Raw genomic sequence first — 26639 nt, forward strand, 5'->3', positions numbered from 1 at the left:
TGTTCACCTTGTACGTTTGGATTTAATTAATTCTACTGAATAGTTCTGAATAGTTAGTTCTACCTACACAGAGTGCACGTGTGTGATGCAGAGGACACTATGGGGGTACAGAGGACAATGGAGGGGGGGTTGCAGGTGACACAGGAAATTGCTCAGGGGGGGGGACGCAGAGGACACTATGGGAGTGATGTTAAGGGGGACAGAGGACACTGCTATAGGGGATACAGAGGGCACTGCAATAGGGGGGGGGAACTATTAGGGACCCCTTCTCTCCTGGGGCCGGTCGGGGACCACATCTCCCCTAAGGGCAGGAACCCTATTTTTCCTAGGGACTGAAACCCCATATTCAGACCATGCTGGCTGGCATTAGCCACCCTTGGGTGGCGGGATGGGGGAGGGGCAGTAAAATCCGAATCCCCAGACACATGCTCCCTCAGGGTGAACTGGCTTTGTATTAGTGAAGCACCTTAAAGTGAGGTAAACCTGTAAGGTTACTACTTTGTTAGGATTAATATCTTAATTTATTAGCAGGTGAACGTGGCCTTCCATGCATTCACATACATTGAATCCGGCCCTCAAGTGGAAAAAGATTGCTGACCCATGAAATACAACTTTCGGTGGTGATCAGTAACCATCATTTCTAAGGATGTGATCATTTTAAAATGTCACTTTTTAAAAAAATGCAATCATCTATCCAATGAACAATACAGAATACAACAAAATATTCTACTTCCTCTGGTGCTTTCATCCTTTTGAGATAATGTTTGCCATTTTTGATCAGGGCTTGTATGGACACCTACAAACAATGCAATTTTACGTATGAATCAGTCTGTGAGCCACAAAATAAACTTCATGGTCAAGTAGAAGTTTAAGAAATTTGCAAGCAATTTGAAATAAACAATGTACATTGGCGGCAACTCCTTGATGCATGCACAGAACTTACATCATTCTGGTAAATCAAGATCGTCATATATGCCAAAACCAGAAGAAGGTAGTGTGAAGAGGTCAGCAGCAGTGTCTGGGAAAGTTATGGCTGGCAGATCGCTGGGTGGGGTCTGCTATTTAGAAAAAGCTTTGGGCACAAGCAGTGGGATTTGGTGTTGCTTATATAGATGTTAACTGTCTAGGTGAATACTTTTCATGCAGTTGCTAGCCATTATAACATCATGGTTGGTTTATATTTATTTATATAGATACCTCAAGATGAATGTTGCAGTAAAGTCCAATTGCAGGGGCCCCTGAGATTGATCTGGCATCTGTCTGTGTCTGAAGACAAGATCAGCGGCCACTGGAGGATCCCCCAACTGTTGTCCAACCGGCCTGGAATGGAGCTCCTCACCACTCACAAACTCTGCTGTGCCTGTCAGTTCTTCTTGTTGAGCCACCCAAGATGCTGAACAGCTCCCTGTCTGATCCTTAGGACTTTCTTGCCTTGTCTTGTTTCTGGTGAACCTTGAACGCTTTGCTCCTCTGATAAACTTTCTGATTTTAGCCATGTCTCTGCACTTCCTGTTCAGCTCATATCTTGCTCCTGTGCTTACCTGCAGCTGTTCTCATCTCCATTACCGACCTTTGGCTTGTTCCTCGACTATGCTTCAGCTCGATACCAACCTGCAACCACTTGTTACCAACCTTTGGTTTGCTTACCGATTCTGCTTGATCCTTACCTGCTATATCAGCTACTGGACTATGGCTTGCTCACCTCCTGGTGGGGGGGGGGGATGGGTGAGCCTGAGAACGGTAACCCGGTACTACACAGTAAAATCTCCACCATCAGGAGCTCTGGTGAATACCAGTTATTTGTTAGACTTCGCACTTGGGGTGAGCCTGCATCATCCACCAGGGTGACCTGCTTGTTTACTTCTCCTGCTGGTCGGTGGGAACTTCTTCTGCTATAGCAACTGGTCTTTGAGCCTGATCCCTTACTGATACTGGAACTCACCAGTCCATCTACTCTGCGCTTTAGTCCCTCCCTAAGAGTTTCTAACCTAATATGCGACCGGACCTCTGAGCCTATGATCCTGACGTGGCCACAGAAGCCTAACCTGGCTTTAGCCTATGCTGGTGTAGCGCTACCCCCGCAGGAGCCGCTGGTTGTTTGTGGGATCGGCGTATTGAGTTACCTTGCAGGGTGTCTAGGGGTGATGCTAGTGAGTTGAGGCAATGAGCAAAGGTCCAGTCATCAATTGGATTTTTTCAATGCTTTGTTCCAAGGCCCAACATGGCCAACATCAACATGAGACAAGATAGGAAAGGTTGATGAAGCATAAGAACAACTTTAGTATCAGGCCTTGGATATGAAAAGAGCAGTCCTGCTCTCCATAATAATGAGATCAGTTCGTCGCCACTCTGTAAATCGCTGGGAGGAACAGACCTCTGCCACAGGCCTGACTCTGGACCTCTGCCACAGGCCTAGCGATTTAGGGTGCAATAATTGGATTGAGCGAATCCTCCCAGTAAATTTCAGTTAAGGTCACCGGTTGACAGCTGCAATGTACCTGTCAGTATCGTGGTGACCAGATCCCCGATGGTTCGTTCAGGCCTCCTGGATAACCTCTCTTTGGGTTCTCCCTGAGCCGATCCCCCACCGGACAGCTCTCAGCTTAGGATACTTTTAGCAAAGGTTGGGACCCAGCAGGTCACTGGGGCCCCTTTCATCATCAGGATGAAGCTCTGCATGGTGCGCAACTCCGGCCAGGTAAGCCATGGTGGTGGAGTCCATGGATGCGCGCACCCTGAAGGTGGATGCCGCACCTGGAACTCGGACCCCGTGAAGAGAACACAAATCAATGGCGTCTGCCACAGATATACCCCTCCCCAGCATGCCCAGCGAGGGAAAACTCCTCTAATTGGCTGCTGGGGAAAAGTGGCTCTGCCAGAACCCCTCTAGCGCCAACTGCCGCCCAGAGGTGGAAACGCACCCCTGAAACGCAGACTGACCTACAAGACAGTTCTGAAGGGCAGAAGCCCTGCAATTTGGCAAATTGTGAATGGGAGCAAAGTAACTCTCCCATTCCCCACTAACTGTAGTAAGGGGGCGCTACACTGGTTATCAAGTCCTGAGCTAAAACTAGCTATAGAATTCCAGACCAGAAGGAAGGGACAGTGTTAACTAGAACAGGAGCTGTATATAAACTATGTTTGCAATAAACATAAATATACACCCAGCAGCTACAGATATGCTATTAGATCATAGGAATATTTGAATAGTCTCTTCTGGTCCAAGATCTAGCAACATGCACAGGACATGTGGCTGAGTGACTATCTCGATTTACTCCTCCTGGATTTTCTAAGCCAACAAACTTGGGGCAGGAAGTGCATGCATAATAGATTTACAGACATTAACAACTTCAGACAGTAGAGGGCAACAGACTCCTACAAGCCATTTATTGTTTACAATGTATGCAACATTTAAGGGCAACAAGTTCCTTCATCATGCAAGTGTTTAATGAAGAAGTGGGCAGAGATAAGATGTGGGTGGGGAGACTGTAGGTTTCTACCTCCCCAAAGTGTCCATCATTTTCAAGTTTGGAAGTTGGGAGGTATGCTGCAGGATATATGTAGTATATTCAATATAGTTCCATCTTGCTCACGCACAGAATAATTCAATTGATAATACAGTGGAACCTCAGATTGCGAGTAACGCGGTTAACGAGCATTTTGCAATATGAGCACTGTATTTCCTATAATCCTAACTAGCTTTACGAGTGTTGTCTTGCAGAACAAGCAGGATCAGGCCAAAGTGGTGTGCAGTACCGCATTTGGCCTGAGGTGGGGGGGCGCCGTACCGAAAGGCCCGAGGACAGTTTGGCTGACCTCGGCAAACCTCGAAAGGCTCGTGAACGGAGTCTTTCCTGAGGTTTGCAGAGGTCAGCCAAACTGTCCTCGGGCCTTTTCCGACCGTTTGAGGCTCTCCGGCGCCCCCCCCAACCTCTGGCCACATGCGGTATTGCATGCCATTGAAGTCAATGCGGAACAAATTATTTTCGTTTCCATTGACTTCAATGTGGAAACTTGCTTTGATATGCGAGTATTTTGGATTATGAGCATTCTCCTGGAACGTATTATGCTCGTAATCCAAGGTTCCACTGTTTATCAATTCACAATCTGCAGGCACCAGAATAACTGGCTGATACGCACATACATCAGTTCAGAATCTCCCCATACAAGATAAAATCGCCAGCATTTATATGAAATCAAATCACATGACATGCACTATTTCCCCTACTGAACTAGGTGCAATAGAGTACTTCTACTGATGGCCTTTAATAGATAGAGGGTTGAGGATACAAATGCAGAAGGATGCTGCTGGTTAGTAATTCAGCCAGAGTGACGGGTGAAAAGTTGTCCTCACATGTTTTGCCAAACCAAGCAGCTAGCCTTTTTTGGGGTTGTAGGTACTTTAAAAAGTTATTGTTGCTTTTATAAAAAGGTATCTGATGCAAGGACTTCCAATTTGCACATTAAGTACTCTTCCATCTACCTCTCAATCCCACATTTCAATTTAGATCAGGTTCTTTAATAAGTCAAACATCAGTTTGCAAAAGGTCAGTAACTGATCCGACTACACTAAAGCTGAAAGCTGCAATCTGCTTAATATGTGTAAGTGCACACAATTGCCCTTTACATTGACTTAGTAAATATTATATGTCACAAAGCTATGAATCCAGGGTAATATTTAGGGTGTCACCTGTTTTGTAGATTAGATTGTAAACCAAGTTAAACTGGGACTGAGCCACAAGGAAAAACTAGAACCTTGACATTTGATAAGCAATGTTTTATTTCTCTTTGTGCATTATGTTGCTTAATCCCGTGGCTTACTTCACATATAACTAGGTATATTGTGACATCGGCATGGTTTGCTTAAGCAGTAAACCCCAATGTGTATTACATGTCCTCTTTTCTTCCGTTAAATACTATTGAAAGGGTTTTCTTATATTTGTTCAAAAAAGTGCAAAATACCTTTGATTCTGCCAAAAATCCAAGGAGCTCATAAATAGTTCAGCACAGACAGATCTGATCAGTTAAAAAGGGGGTTGTAAACCCCCTCTTTTTTTTCCCCTAAGAAACAAACATGTCATACTTACCTCCATTGTGCATTTCTTTTTCTCACCGAGTGGCCTCGATCCTTGACTTCTGGGGTCCCCCGGCAGCACTGGTAGCTCATCCCTGCATCGAGTGTCCACATTGGAGAAGGCTCTCCTAAGGTGCACACCGGTGCGGGTGTGCTCCCGAGTCCTGCATCTGTGTACATTTACTCAGAATGCAGGACTCGGTCTGTCCCCTGTGTTATTGGATTTTATTGACAGCAGCCAAAGCCAATAGCTGTGCTGCCATTAATCTATCCAATCAAGAGCCGAGACAATGGGCAAAGAGGAAGAGCGCAACTCTGCCGAGAGAACGAACGGGCTCAGCTGAGTGAAACAGGGGGGGGGGGGGGGGGTCAGTGTCAGAAGTCTTTGCACCTCAATGCATTAAGGGGAAAAACACAAGGTTTTACAACCCCTTTAACACAAGTCTCATCTCTCTCTCTCTGACTACAGAACACCTCCCACCTATAGAGAATAGAGGGGAGGTATACTGTAATCCTACCATTCCCTCTCCTAGTGTAATAACATGTGTGTGTGTGCGTGTGTGTGTGCGTGTGCGTGCATGGGGGGAGCCGAGTAAGTCTGCAGTCTCCCCATAGCTGATACACATCTCCTAATCAGGCACATATCACTGCATAAGCATCACCCAATCTGTGTATGTCTAGATAATGTGAACGTAATTTATGACCATTCCATTGAAGCCTGTGTTATCCAAACTCTGTACAATAAAAAGTGTAAACATAAAACTAAACATTCTATGTACAAAAGAACAATCCTCAATAAACAGAGCAGAGCGCAGTGTTCGCAACTATTTGCATAGTAGCACTATTATATGAACACTGATTATTTAGCCAATAATTTATGTAGGATTGTTATTTTGTGTTTACTCACAGTTGGGCTCAGTTTACACATACAGGTGCGACCAAGCGTGGATGCATTTATCACGTGTCACATTTAGGGCAGCCCGTTCATTTCCTTGAATCATTTTCAAAAGTGTGCTACACTGAACCACAGGGTGCTGTGGCACCATTAGGATTGGCATGTGCATTTGCAGATACATGGGGTGCCATCAACAATTAATGGCACTGCTAAAAGGCAGCGCATTTCTGTTCATGTTGCAAAAGTATGCAATTTTTGCATTCATTTCCCACATGCATATAATTTTTTTTATATACTTACACACTGCTTGCTTTTAAGCCACCCCCACTCCTCTCCTGTATATACTGCCCACCGTCATACCCGCCACACTCCTCCCCTGTACATACTTCTCACTGTCATACCCTCCACACTCCTCTCCTGTACATACTACTCACTGTCATACCCTCCACATACTGCCCACTGTCATACCCTCCACACTCCTCTCCTGTACATACTGCCCACTGTCGAACCCTCCACACTCCTCTCCTGTACATACTGTATGGGACAGCTTCAACATGCTCTCCCTGCAGACCGGATGCTGGTTTGAGCGCCACACCAGTAAGAGCTGGTTCACACTGGGGCGACTCGTCAGGCGACTCAGCCGCCTGACAAGTCGTGTCCCGTTCTATTCAATAGAACCTTTCTAATAGGAGCGACGCAAGTCGCTCCGACTTAGAAAAAGGTTCTTGTACAACTTTGGGGGCGACTTGCATTGACTTCTATACAGAAGTCATTTTGCAAGTCGCCTCTGAAGTTGTCTTCAGGTCGCCTTGCCGAGTCGCCCCCAAAGTCGTGCCGCCCCAGTGTGAACTGGGTCTTACAGTTCAGCCGTGTGGAAGAGCTGTGCTGTGTGTCACCTGCAGTACTGCTCAGTGTGGACTGGTCTGGAGACAAGTTGATAGACATCACAATGGTAAATTAATTGACAATGTTTCTGAATGTGGGCCTGTGCTGTGACTTTCTTTGTTGGATGGGAATGTCACTTTGCTGAATATATGGGGATGTCTCTTTGCTGCTCTTTGTCCAAAATATCATTTCTTACTGTTAAATCTTTTAAGCACTGATGACTTGGGTTACACTTTTCATTTTCAGATATTAAGTTGCAAGTGTTAAAATATTTTTGTTGTCGGAAATTCTGACAGCAAATGTCTGATGAAGCCTATACATGGTCGGAATTTCAACAAAAAGCTCCCATCGAACATTTGTTGTCGGAAATTCCGACCGTGTGTGCGCGGCATTAGTGTGTTGAAGAAGTTTAAGGAGGAACTCCCTTGCTTGGGTACTGCATACATGTGGTTCATCGGGAGACTGCCTTAATGTTTGACTTTTCACATGACCGTGGCTCCAGCCTAGTCCCCAGACATTACCCCACATGCAAGGGTTAGTGATCCTGTTCCATGCCTGGCGTAATCTAAAGAACCCACCTTTAGGGGCAACCTCTCATGTGACCCCTGCATGGCAACCAATGCAAAAGGGAAGGGCATGTTGGACAAGCTGTCTCCCCCCCTAAAGCTTTACAAATGCAGGGAATTCCTGCAGGAGAAAACCTCTCCTCTTACTCACTCACCCCATGGCTGGAGTTGAAGACTCCTGGGCTGCCATCTCTGCTCCTCCTTCCATTTTTTGCCAAAGCCACCTGTATATGTGGGAGAAATTGGCCACTCCCCTGCCCCACCCACTATCTCAATCAGCTCAAGGAGAAGCTGCAGACGGAAAAGAAAATCTTTAGGGGCTGCCAGCCTTGGGAGAATAAATCGGCAGGCAAAGAAATCGTTCTTTGCTTTACCTGGGTGATAAAGTCAGAGACAGCTCTTGCCGCCAACATCCCGATGGAGCCTGGTCTGTTAGCAGATAGCTGCCCTGGTCTCAAACATGGGGGTACTAGCAATATATATTATAGCACCCACCTGCCACCGCAGGTTAAAACCTCTCTAAAATGTCAAAAAATACACTTGGTAAACTCACTGTATGCCATCATGGGGGCAAAGTAAATAGACTGTGTGGACATGGATTTGAATATGGTTTTAGAAAATGAGACAGGGTGCAGGATAAAATCATGATACAGTGAAACCTCAGATTACGAGCACAACCCGTTCCAGAAGAATGCTTGTAATCCAAAGTATTTGCATATCAAAGCGAGTTTCCCCATTGAAGTCAATGGAAATGAAAATAATTTGTTCCGCATTGACTTCAATGGCATGCAATACAGCATGCGGGCAGGGGTGGAGGGGTGCCAGAGAGCCTCGGAAACAGCCGGAAAGGCCCGAGAACACCTCGGAAAACCTCGGAAAGACTCCGTTCCCGAGGTCAGCCAAGCTGTCCTCTGGCCTTATGCGCATTTCCGAACGGCACCGATTGGCTGCGATCAGCGCTGCTCTGCTCCATTGCCCCCCACCTCAGGCCAAACATGGTACTGCACACCGCTTTGGCCTGAATCGTGCTAGTTTTTGCAAACCGATTTTTAAAAATACAGTGCTCGTATTGCGAAACGCTCGTTAACAGTGTTACTCGCAATCCGAGGTTCCACTATACTAGTACAGCGGTCTCCAATCTGCAGCCCGTGGTCGGATGTGGCCCTTTGCTTGCCTTCATCAGGCCCTTGAGACACTATCTCTCCCGTAGATACAAGGTACTATTCCTTATTCACCAAATACGGGGCATAATTCTTGTCATAATTAATAAAAGAAAAATAATAAACAAAATCCATACAAATGTAAATTCCCCTAATGAAAGAAAGCTGGGATCCAACCTGTAACGGTCACCACCGTTTACGACCTTCCATCAACCCATGACAGCTTATCTGACACTCCAACCATCCAACAGACATCAGACATCCCATTTCCCAGAATAACGAGACTTGCTCTGTTACTGGTTTCAAATGTATGAACACTTTTAATGGTTAGCTCTCAAGTTTATATACAGTTTTCAAGGCATGTTTCAGTGATCACAGGAACAATCAAACTCTCCACCCACACATCACACCCTGGGGGGGCTTCAATACACCTTCAGATGGCTAATTGCTAAACATTCCAGACATTTCGGCGCTGGTCTATAATTAACATGACCTAATCACTGCACCTGAGAAGTCACATTCCTTCATTAACAGAATTCAAACAAAACACCATCACACAATGAATCCACATCTTTAGACAGACGGTCTGTCTTCGACAGAAAGGTATTCACACCTGAGCATCAATAGGCTTTAAACAGTGTTATCACACAATGAAAGGCCTCATTTAACATGTCAACAGTCTACACAGAGAGAAGAGTCATAGAATAAACCAACACTTTGCAATATCTCAAGATCCTGCAATATGAGCTATCAGTAATGTCCCCTGTCCTGTAATTTAGGATATAATTTCTCAGTCACCCTATGGCCCTATCGGACATAAGGTGACCCTAGACATAAGACTCCTTGGTGACGCCGGTACAGGAGTACCCCTTCTACATCCTTCCAAAGTCTCTGTTTGTCACGGGTCATTCCGTTACACAACCCAAAGACGAGGCAATTCCTCCAACGGGAAAGTGAACTTTAAAATGTGCCAAGCAGATGAGAAACCAAATATGTACAAAAAAAAAAAAAAAAAAAACCTTCACATCATCATGTTAAAATATGCCATCTAGATTAAAATCAACAATTCAAAACAATCAGACAAATGTACATAGGTATAGTATAGCAAGTGTGTGGAATCCGACAAGTTTTGCTACATATGCTTCTTCAGGGTGCACGCTCCAAAGATGGCAGCCAAGTGAAGTGTCTTAAACAATTTAAAGGACAAAATCCTAAGCATAACGCTCCATCCCATGGTACTAACCTGTAAAGTTGCCCAAAAGCCCCACACTTACTGGCCAAGAAGGTGGGGTTACATATCTCAAATACTTTATATCCAGGATGACACCGATACTAAAGATGGATAGTTAAAAGACTTGAGAGGAAAAGGCAGGGATGGACATCCACAACAAATGTGTGGCTGAACCCACTATACTTCACTTCAAACGTCTGCCATAGACTGTGTTTGCCTTATACACAGCTACATACTGTAATTCTTGTCACCGATACCATACAATAGGGCACTATTCCTATCACTGACCCCAACAATGGGACACTATTCCTTCCACTGATACCAACTGCATGGCCCTATTCTTGCCACTGACACCAATGATTAGGCACTATTCCTTTCACCAATACCAATAAATGGGCATTGTTTACTTCCATTAATGTCAGGGCATTTTCTACTCACACTGGCCACAGTGGAAGTGAGTAACTTGTATTGCGCTACAAATGCAAACTAAATCGCCTCAAGGCGCTTTTTGCGTCCTGTGTCTTCAGAAGAGGTGGATCTTACGTTTTTCCTGAAGGCGGTTTTCTTCAATGCGGATGTCTGTGGGTAGAGCGTTTTATAGCTGTGGTCCTTGGACTGCGAATCTTCGTTCTCCTTGGGGATGTGGAGGAGGATTTGATTAGTTGACCGGAGGGCGTGACTGGGGGTGTAGTGTTTTATTTTCTTGCATAGGTATTGAGGAGCGTTTCCTTGTGTGTATTTGTGAGTGAGGCAGAGGGTCTTGAATGTAACCCGATCCTTCACGGCTAGCCAATGGAAGGTCCTCAGGGACGGGTGATCAATTCAGAGGGTTTTTCCCCCCGTTACCAGTCTGGCTGCTGTGTTCTGGATGACTTGTAGACGCGAAATTTGGGAAGTCCGAGGTAGAGGGAGTTTGCACAGTCGAGTCAGGAATTGATGATTGTTCCAACTACTACTGCTGTGTCCTCTTCTGGGATGAAGGGGATGAGTCTACGCAGCAGGCGGAGAAGGTAGCGAGATCCGCTGACTACTGATCCTATTTGTGCGTCCATAGTCATGTCCAAGTCAAAGATGACTCGGAGGCTTTTGACTTTGGTGCTTGGGGTGATGGTTTGTCCAAGGATGGTGGGTGATGTGCATGTTGTCCTAGAGTTTTTCTTTCGGTTTGCATGGAGAAAGAGAAGTTCTATTTTAGATCCATTAAGTTTGAGGGAGCTATCCGTCATCCAATTATTGATCAATGAAAGGCAATTTTCTAGTGCGTGGTATTGGTCTTTTGTTTTTCGGTAATGCAAAAGGTAGAGTTGAGTGTCATCAGCGTAGGAGTGATAGAGCAGGTCCTGTTTGCCGATGATTTTGATAGGGTTGTCCCGATACCGATACCAGTATCGGTATCGGGACCGATACAGAGTATTTGCGGGAGTACTCGTACTCGCGCAAATACCCCCGATACCTAAATAGAATACTTCCCTGCCGCCGCATCGAAAGCCGCCGCATCGCACCGCCGCATCGAAAGCCGCCGCATGGGTTAAACGCTGTGCGGGAACATCACAGCTTTCATTTGAATAGCTGTAGTTTTCCCGCGCGTATAGACACTTCCCCTTGCCCGGAATTGGATGGGTGATCGTGATCTGTGCAATCCCGAGCAAGGGGGAGTGTCTATACGCGCGGGCAAAACAGCTATTCAAATGAATGCTGTGATTTTCTCCATGCGGCGGCGGCAGCAAAGGTATGGGGGACATTGCTGCCAGAGGGACATTGCTGCCAGAGGGACATGGCTGCATATGTGAGGGACATGGCTAGAGGGACATGGCTGCATATGTGAGGGACATGGCTAGAGGGACATGGCTGCATATGTGAGGGACATGGCTGCATATGTGAGGGACATGGCTAGAGGGACATGGCTGCATATGTGGGGGACATGGCTGGGGGGACATGGCTGCAATATGTGGGGGGACATGGCTGCATTTGGGGACACATTTAAAAAAAGTATTGGTATTCGGTATCGGCGACTACTTGAAAAAAAAGTATCGGTACTTGTACTCTGTCCTAAAAAAGGGGTATCGGGACAACCCTAGATTTTGAGGAGTGAGCGGAGGTAGGTGTTGAAGAGCACGGGGGGGGGGGTGATCCTTGAGGGACTCCGCATGTAATTGTACGTGCTTCCGAAGTGAAAGCCCCTAGTTTCACTGTCTGGGATCGATTCTCTAGGAAGGATGCAAACCAGGGTAGATCAGAGTCTGTGACTCCCGCTATTTCTGTGAGACGAGTGAGCAGAGTTTTGTGGTCTACGGTGTCGAAAGCTGCGCTGAGGCCAAGAAGCACCAGGAGACATGATTCTCCGTCATCTGCTGCTTCCAGAGCGTCATCCCATATTTTGAGCAGTGCAGTAAACTGGCCCTTTGTTCAGAAAATTTGGAGACCCCTCTACTAGTGGATTACTTAGGCCTTGGGGCTTACCAGTCTGTCTAAAAAGCTACCAAAGTCCACAAACTGGATTTATTCAACTATACTCCAGAAACACTTTATGTAAAGATTGCAGTGAATCTTGCTGCGGTCTGAACTTTACAAAGCTTAGCCTAAAAGTCTTTAGCAAACAGATTATAAAAAGCATATATTGCCGCCTACATACAAAACCCTGATGAGGCACTCGTTTGGTATCAGTGCCCTTTACTCTTTGGCATTTCAGCAAATTTTCTGTGAAACATGCAAATATTTGCATTATTCTGAAAACCAATTGGACAATAGCAGAAAGCGTTGCAACGCTATCATCACCACCAAGTAAAAGTTTGTAGCATAGTCATTAGTCAATACATAAAGCTCGCACCAAACTTTGTACTCAGATTATCATTAACCAAATCTATCATCTCCATTCCCATAATTGAGCTGCCACTACAAACACAACATTCAATTATTACCAATTAAAATGCAAAAGAACAAGTCCTATTGCCGTGTATTTTAATAGTATTTATAAATGATTCCCAAAATGTAAAAAGCACCCCAAAATGTAAATATTATATTCTTTACTGAGTTTTGCAGAATATAAACCAGACATTCCAAGAAAATAGAAGATGTAGAAAAGCATAGCATATAGCGCTAGGTGAATGTAGAAAACTAATGTGGAAAATCTGCATGGCCCTGATGATATCCCTGGGTATAGACGCCAATAAACTTAAAAGGGGTTCTAAAAGGCAGAAGGTTTTTTTTTGTTTTTTTTAATCTTAATGCACTCATGCATGAGGATAAAAAAAAACCTTCAGTGTGCAGCAGCCCCCCCCTAATACTTACCTGATCCCCATCTCGATCCATTTATGGTGCACTAGAGACTCAGCTGTCCAGGACTCTCCCTCCTGATTGGCTGAGACACACAGTGGGCACCAATGGCTCCCACTGCTGTCAAAGTCAGTGAGCGAATAAGAAGAGAGAGGGGGTGGGGCCGAGCATCCATGTCTGAATACACACAGAGCAGCGGCTTGGCTCAGATGCCCTCATAGCAATCCGCTTGCTGTGGGGGCACTTTGCAAGAAGGAGAGGACAGGAGCGCCAGCGAGGGACCCCAAGAGGAAGATCTGGGCTGCTCTGTGCAAAACCCTTGCACAGAGCAGGCAAGTATAATATGTTTGTTATTTTTAAACAAAACAAAAACAAAAAACAAGACTTTAGTATCACTGTAACATACCAATCTACATCATTAAAGTGTTACTAAACCTAAAACAAAAAAAATATTATATTGCAGCCTTGGTGGGGTTTTTTTCTTAGAATTTATCCCTTCTGTTTTTAACCTGGTGACCTGGTCAGTAACACACCTCCTGTATTAGTGAGTAGGTTCGACAGTTCGTCGAAATACGAACGTTACGGGTCGTTCGCCAAATTCGAGTGGCGTGTCACGGCCCATAATTCACTGCGGCATCGCAGTGCATTGCTGGCTGATGATTGGCCAAGCATGCACTATGACCCGCATGCTTGGCCAATTACAGCTTGCAAAAAACGGAGAGCCATAATTGGCCAAAGCCAGGGTGGCTTTGGGCAATTATGGCTCAGGGGGTTTAGTACACGCCCCACACTATAAAAGGCTGCCTGCAGGCCGGCCTTGTGTAGTGTGTTGCGGTGGTGAAGAGAAAGAGAAAGAGAGTCATTTATTGCATGTAGATAGAGCAGGCAGGCAGGCAAGCTAGTCAGTTAGTTACAGTGTGTAGAGGATATATATGCATCCCAGGTATTGTATATATATTTATACATTGTATAGTTTAGCTAGATCCACTCTTCCTAATTTACTGACAGTCAGGCAGGTGATTGTGCTAGCTGCAGTATTCTCATGTGGTGTACTGTCTGTGTCCTCAGCAGTGTGCACCTAAAGCTACGGGGTGTGTGTACTGTCTGTGTCCTCTGCACATTGTGCACCTAACGTGAAGCTGTTTTTTCTCATATTTACTCCTAGAAGCAGGGATCTGCTCATATTAATACTACAGGCAGGGTATATTGCTGCAAGTACTTTCACGTGGTGTACTGTCTGTGTCCTCTGCAGGCCATTAGTATGTCTGGAAGGACAACAAGGAGAGCCAGAGAGTCACAAGCCGATAAAAGAGGGCAAGCAGGCTCTGCGTCTAGAGGCAACAGCACGTGGCCGTGGGACACGCTCGTCCTTTTTTTCGGCAGCTGGCTGTGTTGAGCCGCAACATGCCGAAGACTTGGTAGATTGGATGACCAAGCCGTCCTCATCCTCCTCATCCTCTCTCACCCAGGCTCAGGGTACTTAGTCTGGCAAAGCAGCTGCCAACACAGCCACTTCCCTCTGCTCAATGGCATCAGTCACTCCTTCCCTAGCCCCACCATGTCCTCCTGAGGAGTCCCCCGAACTGTTTGACCACAGTGTTGGGTACATGCTGCAGGAGGATGCCCAGCGTTTTGAAGGCTCCGATGATGGTACACAGCTAGAGGAAGGCAATAACGTGAGCCCAGAGAGAGGGGGTGCCCAAGAAGGACAGCAATCTGGCAGTTATGTTCCCCCAGCTGCAGCATACTGCCAGGTTTTCTACAGTGATGAGGAGGGAGGGGATGACGAGGTCACTGACTCTACGTGGGTGCCTGATAGGAGAGAGGAGGAGGCGGCACAGGCACATCTCCAACAAGACAGGATGCCCTCCAGGGGCCAGCTTAAGGGCAGCACACCGACTGCATCACAACACAAAGCTACGCATTTGCAGGGCGCTGCTGTCTCTCAGCGTTATTCCAAAAGTTCTTTGGTGTGGGCCTTTTTTGAGACGAATGCATCAGATCGTACCGCTGCTATTTGCAACATATGTCTCAAGCGTATCTCGCGTGGCCAACACATCACCAGCTTGGGCACCACATGCTTGACCAGACATATGTCGACCTGCCATGCAGCTCGTTGGCAAGCATACCTCAAAGACCCACACCAAAGAACAAAGCGGACCTCTCCTTGCTCCTCATTAGCTGGGATCTCCAACCCCACTATACCTTCAGTCCTCTCTGAAGCCTGCACTGATAGGACTGAAGGTGTAGAATTAGGTGTGTCACAGCCAAGTACTTGTGGGCAATCTACTATCGGTACACCGATGGCAGATTGTACCAGGCAAATTTCCCTGCCCCAGCTGCTGTAGCGCCAAAAGAAGTTCTCTCCCAGCCATCCACATGCCCAGCAGTTGAATGCTAGCTTAGCTAAATTGCTAGCACTTCAACTGCTGCCTTTTCAGTTGGTAGATTCTGCCCCAGAAGTGGGAGCCTAGCACTCAGCATCAGCAGCAGCCTTCAAGGGATCAATTACAGTCCCAAGAAACCCATGGACTTGTACGTGGCTGGGACGAGGTGGCTGCGGATCATGTCGTCCTCAGTGACCCAGAGGACTCCGCACCGAATGCCTCAGCAAACCTACGTTGTATGGCCTCCCTGATCCTGCAAAGCCTGCTGAAGGATCCTCGTATTCGTGCTATCAAGGAGAGGGATCATTACTGGCTGGCAACCCTCCTTGATCCACGTTACAAGAGTAAGGTTGTGGACCTTATCTTGCCGGCACAGAGGGAGCAGAAGATGAAACATCTTCGGGAGACCTTGCAGAAAGATCTGTGCAACGCGTTCCCAGAGACTGGGAGGTTACAAAATCCTGGTCCTGGACAACGTGTTGCTGAGGCTTCGGTCAGTCACAGAAGGAGCGATGGAGAAGGTGGCCGTCTGACCGATGCGTTCAGACAATTTTTTAGTCCGCAGCCCCAAGGTATGACCGGTTCCAGCAACCATCGCCAGCGTCTGTTTTACGGGAATACCTAGGGGCAAGATCAGACTTGGACATCTTTCCCAACGAAAATCCTCTGGCTTACTGGGTCTTGAGGATGGATCACTGGCCAGAGCTTGCACAGTACACAATTGAGCTACTGGCTTGTCCTGCATCCAGCGTTCTTTCAGAACGCACATTCAGTGCTGCTGGAGGCTTTGTAACCGATCACAGGGTGCGCCTCTCCACCGACTTGGTCGATCGACTGACCTTCATAAAAATGAATCAGTATTGGATCACCACCAGCTACCAAGCACCTGATGCTGATGTAACTGATTTTTTTTTTTTAAATGTCAGATCCCTTGGAGACTGCCTATGCTGATGCTGAGTGACTATCCTTTTCCTCCTCAATGATCATGCTGATAGCTTGTAAGAACATTTTTGGTTCTGGGCACCGCCACCAGTGGCTAAGGCCCAATTTTTCTGCCCCTGTTTAACAGGGGCGTGTAATTACAATTTTTGATGCAATACTTTGCAGCAGGCTCATTCCTGCGCTCCAACTAGAGTATCTGTGAGGGGTTGCAGTGTTGTGGCACCAGCACCACCACAGGCCCAATTTTTCTGCCCCTTTTCAACAGGGGCATGTAATTACAATTCTTGATCTAATATTTCACAGCAGGGCATTCCAGCGCCCACCAAGACTAACTGTGAGGGCTTACAGTGTTGTGGCAACACCAACACTTAGGGCCCAAATTTCTGCAAAGTATATACGGCAGGCCCCTACTTTCAAACATCTAACTTACAAACGACTCCTACTTGCAAAGGGAAGGAGACAACAGGAAGTGAGAGGAAATCTACCCCCTAGGAAGGGGAATTCTCTTCTGTAAGAGGTGTCTCCTGTCCACTGATGCTTTATCACCAATCCTTGTTTCACTAAAAAACCCACATTTTCAAAAAATCATTTGTCATTGGGACAGAAAGTGAATTGCAATCTTCTCAACAGATGCACACAGACAACAAAACAAATGTTCTAGGGGTGATAACCCTTCTCTATGTTTTCAGAAAAGCTTAAAAATAGATTTTATGGCTGGAGCTACACTTTAAAGAAGTACCAGTTCAAAATTACAAACAGATTCTACTTAAAGCGGGGGTTCACCCAAAAAACAAATTTTTAACATTAGATTGAGGCTAATTGTGGGAAGCACAAGCGGACGTTTTTTTTTTTTAAATCAATGCAGTACATACCTTCTTAGAGATAGATGTTCTCCGTGGCTTCCGGGTATGATCTTCGGGACTGGGCGTTCCTATCTGATTGACAGGCTTCCGACCGTCGCATACAGTGGGTAACCGCGATATTGTGTCAATCTCGCTCCCTTTCTCGGCGAGATTGACCACCTAGGAGCCCCATCGCGGAAGCCGGCGCCGAGCTGGCTTGCCGCAATGGAGACAAAGCCATCATAGAAGCGATGGGAGATCCGACTTGGATTCCCGCCAATTCTAGGTGCGGCATTTGGTATGCATTTCTGAGAGGGAACTCCACGCCAATTTTTAAATAAGAAACCGACATGGGTTCCCCCCCAGGAGCATACCAGGCCCTTAGGTTTGGTATGGGTTGTAAGGAGACCCCCCCTACGCCGAAAAAATGATGTAGGGGGTCCCCCTACAATCCATACCAGACCCGTATCCAAAGCACGCTACCCGGCCAGCCAGGAAAGGAGTGGGGACGAGCGAGCGCCCCTCCTGAGCCGTACCAGGCCGCATGCCCTCAACATGGGGGGGTTGGGTGCTCTGGGGGCGCACTGCGGGGCCCCCCCACCCCAGAGCACCCTGTCCCCATGTTGATAAGGACAGGGCCTCTTCCCGACAACCCTGGCCGTTGGTTGTCGGGGTCTGCGGGCGGGGGGCTTATCGGAATCTGGGAGCCCCCTCAAATAAGGGGGCCCCCAGATACGGGCCCCCACCCGAAGTGAATGGATATGGGGTACCCCTACCCATTCACCTGGAGGCAAAGTGTTAAAGTTAATAAACACACGACACAGGGTTTTTAAAACAATTTATTAGTCTGCTTCGGGGGCCCCCCCTGTCTTCTTTAGCTCTTTTAGCAGGGGGGGGGCTTCTTCTGCTCTCCGGGGTGTCTTCTCCGATGTTGACTCAGCGCACCCCGGTTCTTCTCTACGCTCTCCGGTGCCTTCTCCTTCAGGGCTGGCAGGCGGCCAGCCCGGCTCTTGTGTGACGTCGTCTTCTTCTCCCTTCTTCCGATGTTGACCCGACGGCTCTTCTCGCTGCAATGACAGGTGCGCGGTTTGCATCCGACTTATATAGGCCTCACAGTCCCATCATGCTCCGGTACCTACCCACGTGCAACATCGGAAGAAGGGAGAAGAAGAAAAGAGAAGACGACATCACACAAGAGCGGGCTGGCCACCTGCTAGTAACTGAGCTAACACACGAAGATAGCGGCGGCCAGCCCGGAAGGAGATGGCACTGGAGAGCGGAGAGAAGAACCGGGGTGCGCCGAGTCAACAGCGGAGAGCGGCGAAGATGGGAGAAGCCCCCCCGGAGAGCGGAGAAGACCCCCCGGAGAGCAGAAGACCCCCCGAAGAGCGAAGAAGCCCCCCCTGCTAAAAGAGCTAAAGAAGACAGGGGGAGCCCCCGGAGCAGACTAATAAATTATTTTAAAAACCCTGTGTCGTGTGTTTATTAACTTGAACACTTTGCCTCCAGGTGAATGGGTAGGGGTGCGATGTACCCCATATCCATTCACTTAGGGTGGGGGGCCGGTATCTGGGGGCCCCTTATTTGAGGGGGCTCCCAGATTCCGATAAGCCCCCTGCCCGCAGACTCCGACAACCAACGGCCAGGATTGACGGGAAGAGGCCCTGTCCTTATCAACATGGGGACAGGGTGCTCTGGGGTGGGTGGGCCCCGCAGTGCGCCCCCTGCCCCAGAGCACCCAACCCCCCCATGTTGAGGGCATGCGGCCTGGTATGGCTCAGGAGGGGGGGGGCGCTCGCTCGTCCCCACTCCCTTCCTGGCCGGCTAGCGTGCTTTGGATACAGGTCTGGTATGGATTGTAGGGGGGACCCCCTACGTCGTTTTTTTGGCGTAGGGGGGGTCTCCTTACAACCCATACCAGACCTAAGGGCCTGGTATGCTCCTGGGGGGGAACCCATGTCGGTTTTTTATTTAAAAATTGGCGTGGAGTTCCCTCTCAGAAATTCATACCAAATGCCGCACCTAGAATTGGCGGGAATCCAAGTCGGATCCCCGTCGCTTCTATGACGTGCTCGCTGGAATGTGCTTTGTCTATTCCAGCGAGTGCGAGATGTCGGCACTATGTCGCCGAGAATCAGCGCGATGCTGTCGTGCTAGAAATACATTCTCGGCAACATGTACTGTACAGTACGTCACGAGTTGCCGAAAGTAGCCGAACGTCGGTGCGCAGGCGCCGTATAGAGCCGCACGGACGTTCGGCTTCTTTCGGCAACGCGTGACGCGCTGTATGTCGACGGTCAGAAGCCTGTCAAATAGGAACGCCCAGTCCCGAAGATCATACCCGGAAGCCGCGGAGAACATCTATCACTAAAAAGGTATGTACTGCATTGATTTAAAAAAAAAAAACACCCGATTGTGCTTCCCATATTCGGGTGGACCCCAGCTTTAACAACACACCTACAGTCCCTGTCTTTTTTGCATCGCCTGTATACTGCTGTTCAAAGTATATAGGACCAAAGGGGCTGGTAATGACCTGGGGGGAGGGGGGGCGGGGAAACCCATGCTATTTTTCTCAATGATTTTCATCCATATTGCAGGGACCAAACATTACATTAAAGCCGCAAGCAGTTTTAAATTACTTTTTTCTTATAGTAATCTCATTTTGTGCAGGGACAGTTCTAAACAAGTGCCACTTCACAGGCATACGATAGACACCCAGCAGGTACGATATTTAAAGGAATTTTTCAAAAAAAAAAAAATTCACTTTAAGCATCATTAAAATCACTGCTCCAGAAAAAACGACCGTTTTGAAACTTTTTTTTTACATTGATACATGTTCCCTGGGGCAAGAGCCGGGTTCTCAAACCCGTTTTTCTGACAATAACTTGCATATTAGGCTTTAAAATGAGCACTTTTGAATTCGAACGTTCGAGTCCCATAGACTTCAATGGGGTTCTAAATGTTCACGCGAACATTCGGTCCGTTCGAAGGTTCTGGTGCGAACCAAACGGGGGGGTGTTTGGCTCATGCCTAATAGTGAGACAACTCTGGAGGAATGAGAATAGTAGGCACAGAAGCATTATCAACCTGGGGGGAGGGATACACTGACAAGTTGACAAATTGAAGCAAAACTCCAGTTCACACTTTATAATCAGTTACAGCAAAATGTAACGGTTTTACATTAAGAAATAAAAGCTGATCATTTTAATCACTGCAGCCAGTGTTAAGTGGTTCATCTCATCCAGGTTAACCAATACATTCTGCTGGAGAGCTTGAGAAACACAATGAGTTTTCTGTCTGGATGGCCAGATGAAAATAGATGAATGAAAACCTAAAAAGGGAACCTGATCCAGCCACCACATCTAAGGATTGGTAGGCTACAATAAAAAAGGTGTTTGCATCCCAAATTTAAAATGGTAAAAAGAGTGTGAGTGTGTGTACACACACACACACACACACACACAATGTGACAATTTAATTCCCGGAATGTCCGTGGTGTAGCATTATGGTGGTGAGTCACAGCTATTTGCACAGAAGTGTGTTCTGACATTTTTGAACTTGCACTCGCATGGGTTGCAGACTAGTTGCCTCAGGAATCTGGAGCAACAAACTAATATCAGATTTTGTGTGAAAATTGGCAAAGGTGCAAATGAAACTTTATCTCTGGTACAACAGGCTTATGGTGAACATCATCCCATGACAAAACCAAGTGTTGTGAATGGCATAGGCAGTTTTAGGAGAGTGGGAAGGTGTCCACGATGACGCAAGTGGGCAGCCAAAAATGCGAAGGACGGATGCAAATGCCGATATAGTGAGAACTTTCGAATAATTATGCTGGTGTGTTTTTTTCATCACAAGGGGATAGTTCACCACGAGTTCATAGAACACAGTACAACGGTCAACCAATATTGTTACATGGAAATTCTAAAAAGGTTACGGAATCTGTTTGGAGGAAAAGACCAGCACTGTGGCCTGACAAGTGAATTCTCCATTACAACAATGCTCCTGCGCAAATTTTTTTTTACAGTCCTTTCTAGGAATTACATATTCACACCATACACACACACACACAGATAAAATAACATAAACAGCAATAAAGTTCAGTAACCCAAGGTAAACAACACAATTACGGCACAGTGCTATGCCCTGCAATTTATAATTAAATTAACCCATTAGCGTTTCCTATCTTTGTATTAAAGCGGTGTTCCGCCCCAAAAAATATTAAACACATACTGCAGCTGCTGGCTTTTAATAAATGGACACTTACCTGTCCTGGAGTCCAGCGATGAGTCCAGCAATGTCGGCACCACAGCTGATGTTTCCATCAGCTGTTGGGTGCTGCCACCGCCATTGCGGGTATGGATACCAGGCAGTGTAGCCTTTCGGCTTCACGCTGGGAACCCTATTGCACATGCGTGAGGGCTGCTCCTCTCTCCTACTGGCACGGCGGCCGGGGGAGAGAAGAGGAGGGAGCCCCACGCTGACGTGACGGGCCGCAGCCCGGACTCCCGGAAGTGGGAAAGGGTACCTGTCAAAGACAGATATCCTGTCCCTCCCTCCCACTCGAAAGGTGCAAATTGTGGCACCGGAGGGGGGGAATCCGATGAGTGGAAGTTCCACTTTTGGATGGAACTCTGCTTTATGTTTATGAATATACACATGAATATAATTTAACATAAATCACCTAGAATATCTGCAGTGGATGTCTAAGTTCACAAATATAGCCTCGCAATTCCCACTGATCTGTAGCGATCACCACCCAAAATGCTTTGCAGCATTTTTTTGTATTAAAAAAAATTCACCAGCCCAAAGGTGGGATCCTTCCTGACCTTAGAGGTCATGGACAAGTGAAATATAGGCAGATGCCAGGTCCACATCTCCCTGAAGATCTTGTGGTCTGAGAGAAAGTACATCTGGCCAATGCAGCATCACCTATTGGACCTACTGCAAAACCTACAACCCACCCTACCAGACAAAGTTTTGCAACATAGGAAGCACAACAAATTTGCCAGAATTGGTCACCAGGTTGGTGGCACAACACTATTGACAACCATGTTCAGAGTTAGGGGGTCCATCACTGCGGATGAGCTCAGGTGTGTTTGGACATGATTTCTAACCCACCAGAGGAGCTATCCTACCGAGAAGCTGTCAAAGTGGGCGGCCAGTCATAAGTGGTAGAGGCATTCCGCATACACATACACCCAGGGCCGATCCTAGGGTCACAGGCGCCTGGGTGCAGAAATATTTCTAGCGAGCCCACATGGGCGTGGTCATTTTACTAACTCCTCCCCTTTGAAATCAATGGGTAGTGCCTGTAAAGCGCTTCAGCACTGGTGCCTTTGAACCCTTTATTGGCCGCTAGTGGGGGTTAAATGTACCTCTAAAATGGCGGTAAAGCATTGCTAAAACTAGCGGCACTTTACCGCCGATGCCCCCGCACTGACATTGTGAAAGGGCTCTTGGTACATCTCATTATACATCACTTCTCTAGATGGACTACTAAGGCGCAGGAATGGGCAGGGGCCGTGTATCCTATGCAATCTATCATGCCATAAAACATCTAGAGCAGAGGCAGCCCAGGGCACGTGTAAAGGGATGCTGGGGATGCCATCCCTCATCACACTGAACACTGTGACTCACCTTGGTTCTCTCTCTGTGCAGCCCGAGCTAGAAATGGTAGGGGGAGGCATTTCAACTGGAGTTGGTGCGAGATCCAAGACTCCCAGTGTGAGGAATTAATTCCTGCACATCAGCACTCAGCCGCCACTGAAAACTAGAACCCTTGTGTCAGGAAGAGGAGTGGCCCCTCCCCCGAGCACTGCCAGGCTGGACGGGCTGCCCTATGCTCACACATCAGTTCTGGACAGACACACATCTATGCTCAGAACACTAGTTCTGGACGGACACAAACAAGGAGAGAAGGAGGGAGGGGAGTACTCTGGCACTTTGGCGCCCCCACCTCTGCAGGCGCCTAGGTGCAAAGCACCCTGTCTAGGATCGGCCCTGCATACACGCCATGTCCCAACACGCCTGAGCTCATTCCTGGTCATCAGCAATAACAGAAAATTGAATACTCACCTTTCCGTAATTTTCCTTTCCTGGTGCTTATCCATGGCAGCATGCACCCTATGTATGCTGCCATGGAGGCACCAGGAAAAAAAAAATCAATGCTGCATGGACTGGAATCCTAAAGTATGTGAGTATCTGGCGACAAAAAAGGAGCAATATTTATAGTGCGATTAATTAATTGAATAATCGTGCGCTTGTTCCAACCCAGTTTTTTGAACCTGGGTTGGAACAAGCGCACAATTTTTCAATTAATTAATCAGCTATATAGTGTCAGAGATCACTGTTTCAAATAATGCAGCTGATCTGACTGATCAAACTATTTCTTTTATACATAGCAGCGCTTTAGTCTTCTTTTATCAATATTTATACTGTCATTTTGTTCCAGGCATGTGGAATCTATCAAGTTTTAAAAGCGATGTACCCAACGAGGGGATTCACCTGGTTACCACCATGAGTGACATGGAAAGAAATTGGAAAGTTGTAAAACTTTCAATGGGGACACTTGATCTTGTGACAACGGTCTAAGAGGGGAATTCTCTTTACTTTTGGGTTGATTTTCTGTTGTGTCTCCAAGACAGGAATAAGGGAAAATCTCCCCGGCAGAACATAGGCAATAACAAATTTGCCGTTTTTTTTTATTAACCCTTCCATGCTCTATCAAAAATGTAAAAAAAATAAATAAAAAAGACTAGACAGTGTGTAACATTTAGACCCCTTTCACACTGGGGCGTTTTTCAGGCGCTTTAGCATTAAAAAAAGCGCCTGTAAAGCGCCTAAAAGAAGCTGCATCTGCGATCCCAATCTGAAAGCCCGAGTGATTTCACACTAAGGGCCCTTTCACACGGAGCGGATCCGTATTGATCCGCCCCGTGTGTGTCTGTCAGCTCAGTGGGGATCATCCGTAAATCCCCGCTGAGCTGTCGGCGGACAGGGCGGTCCCTGCACACTGTGCAGAGACCGCCCTGTCTCTCCTCCGCTCTCCCCTATGGGGAATCGGATGAATACGGACCGTGTGTCCGTATTCATCCGATCCGTTCCGCCAGACGGAAAAAAAATAGGGTTTTCTTCCGTCCGAAAAAGCGGATCTTTGCGGAGGCGGATGTTTGCGGACGTTAGCGAACGCTCAATCCGCTAACATCTGCAATCCCATAGGGAAGCATTACAATTTAAACGGACCGTTTGTCCGCCCGTGTGAAAGGGCCCTAAAGCGCCTGAAAAATGCCCCAGTGTGAAAGGAGGCCTTAGCGTTAAAAATGCACCTTTAAAGCGCCTGAAAGAAGCCTCATCTGCAATACCAGTGTGAAAGCCCAAGTGTTTTCACACTGAGGTGCTGCGCTGGCAGGGAGTCCTGCAAGCAGCTTCTTTGCAGCGCTTTAGGAGCGTTGAATACACCGCTCCGAATGTGCCCCTTCCCATTGAGGCACCTGAAAAACGCCCCAGTGTGAAAGGGGTCTTAGCGGAGCTTTAACAGCGTTTTTCAGGCACTGGCAGTGTGAAAGGGCTCTGAAACCACTCTGGCTTTTTACATTGGGATTGCAGATGAGGCTTCTTTCAGGCACATTTTTTTAAATGCCAAAGTGCCTGAAAAACGCCCCAGTGTGAAAGGGGTCTAAGGGCCCATTCACACCAAATGCCGAATACATAGACAAGTGGATTTTCCTTATGCCATATTGTTTCAGTTCCCACCATCATGCTGCGTTGGTGTGCGCTCAAAAAAGTGCAGGATGCATTTATACGCATCACCGGTTGCAATGCAATTAACAAAATTTCATTTTGTTACAAATATAAAAAAAGCACACCAGAGCATAAATGTTACACTAAGCAAAACACACAACCACCCGTGTAACTGGACCCTGATAGCTCTGAAAAGGTTAAAAGTTGGTTATTACAAAATGTTCCTTTGCACAATGCATTTCTATGAAAACATAATAACAAGTTACAACAAACATGAAACAAACTTACAGCTAGTGAACAGCAAACTCCAGCCAGGAAAAACCAGAACAGCACTTTCCCCATGATTCTGAAAAGGACAACAAATCATCATATAGTACAACACCCCATGATGGGCATACATTGTATAGGAGATGTGTCCTCATCACCCACCTGATCCTCCGATATCCTGCACTGTCTGCACACAGCAAGGTGATTAGCATCTGCCTTGCTGGATGTCTGCCCTGGCCCCACCCCCTATGACATCACCCAGTGAGTTCCTCTATTTCAACATCTACAACTTGAGCTTTTAGGTAAACAGTCTAATTCTCTGACAGGTACACCATTGTGATGCAATGCAGTAGGGCTAATCTATAGCAGCCTGAGCAGCAACCATTCCACCAGGTAGTCATAAAGGCTGGTTATGGGTCTGGACAGAGCTGCTAATTTAGTGATTATAGCATACATCTGAAATCAGGATCTGACTTTCCTGATTGTTACTACTTGCAATTACCTGGCTTAAAAAATATATAATTATATTTTTTATTTTATTTTTTTTAATCAAGGGAAGGTGGCATACAAGTGTAAGAATACTAATCAGCAATGCGATTTTTGTGCATTTTCTTACTGATCTATAAGCAGTGCAAGATTACGTGTCTGTGAGTACATTAAACACAACCAACTGCATTTAGATCATTATGAAAAAAAAAAAAAAAACCCTGAATGCCGAAAAAGTGTCATTTTTTTTTAGGTATCCCATGTTCAAGAGGCCTTAAAGTGACCCTGCAATTAAAGTCTTATTTTTGACATGTTTATAGCATGTTATACTTACCTGCTCTGTTGCAGTGGTTTTGCACAGAGCAGCCAAGATCCTCCTCTTCTGGGGTCCCTCTTCAGTGCAAGCAGCTTGCTATGAGGGCACCCGAGTCGAGCTGCAGCTCCCTGTGTCTATTCAGCTGTGACCTAGTCCCGTCCCCTTTCTTTCCCCATTGGATGACTGACTTTGATTGACAGCAGCGGGAGCCAATGAGAAGGGGAGTCCCGAACGACCAAGACACACTCCTGCAACATTGCTGGACCTAGATGGAACTCAGGTAAGTATTGGGGGGGGGGGGCTGAAGGGGGCTGCTGCACACAGAAGGCTTTTTATCTTAAAGCGGAGTTCCAACCACAATTAGCATTTTTTAAATGTATGTCCTTTCATCATGCGTTTTTATAATATAAATCCGGTCACTTACTATTTTACAATCCACCGCATAGTTATTCAAAAAAGATAGTTTATAAAACTATATCTACACCGTTGTCATTTTGCTTGTGGGCATTGTGAAGCCTACAGGCGCTTAATTCCTGGAAGTCTTGGATGGGGAGTGATAATTGGACAGCGCA

The 26639-nt window shown here is 46.8% G+C and overlaps 1 protein-coding gene across 1 annotated transcript in view; it reads right to left on the minus strand.

Moving 5' to 3' along the window:
- Positions 1 to 25532, minus strand: part of SERPINF2 (serpin family F member 2) — a 70643-nt gene extending 45111 nt beyond the window's left edge. The window contains exons 1-2 of the mRNA XM_040338376.1: positions 25428 to 25532; positions 25287 to 25344 (exon numbers count right to left, since the gene is read on the minus strand). Coding sequence (XP_040194310.1) covers positions 25287 to 25344; positions 25428 to 25477 — 108 coding nt within the window. The 5' untranslated portion in view covers positions 25478 to 25532. The remainder of the gene's footprint in view (positions 1 to 25286; positions 25345 to 25427) is intronic.
- Between the last annotated feature and the right edge of the window lie 1107 nt (positions 25533 to 26639).

Source organism: Rana temporaria, chromosome 2 (assembly GCF_905171775.1).
Source record: "Rana temporaria chromosome 2, aRanTem1.1, whole genome shotgun sequence".
NCBI lineage: Eukaryota > Metazoa > Chordata > Amphibia > Anura > Ranidae > Rana > Rana temporaria.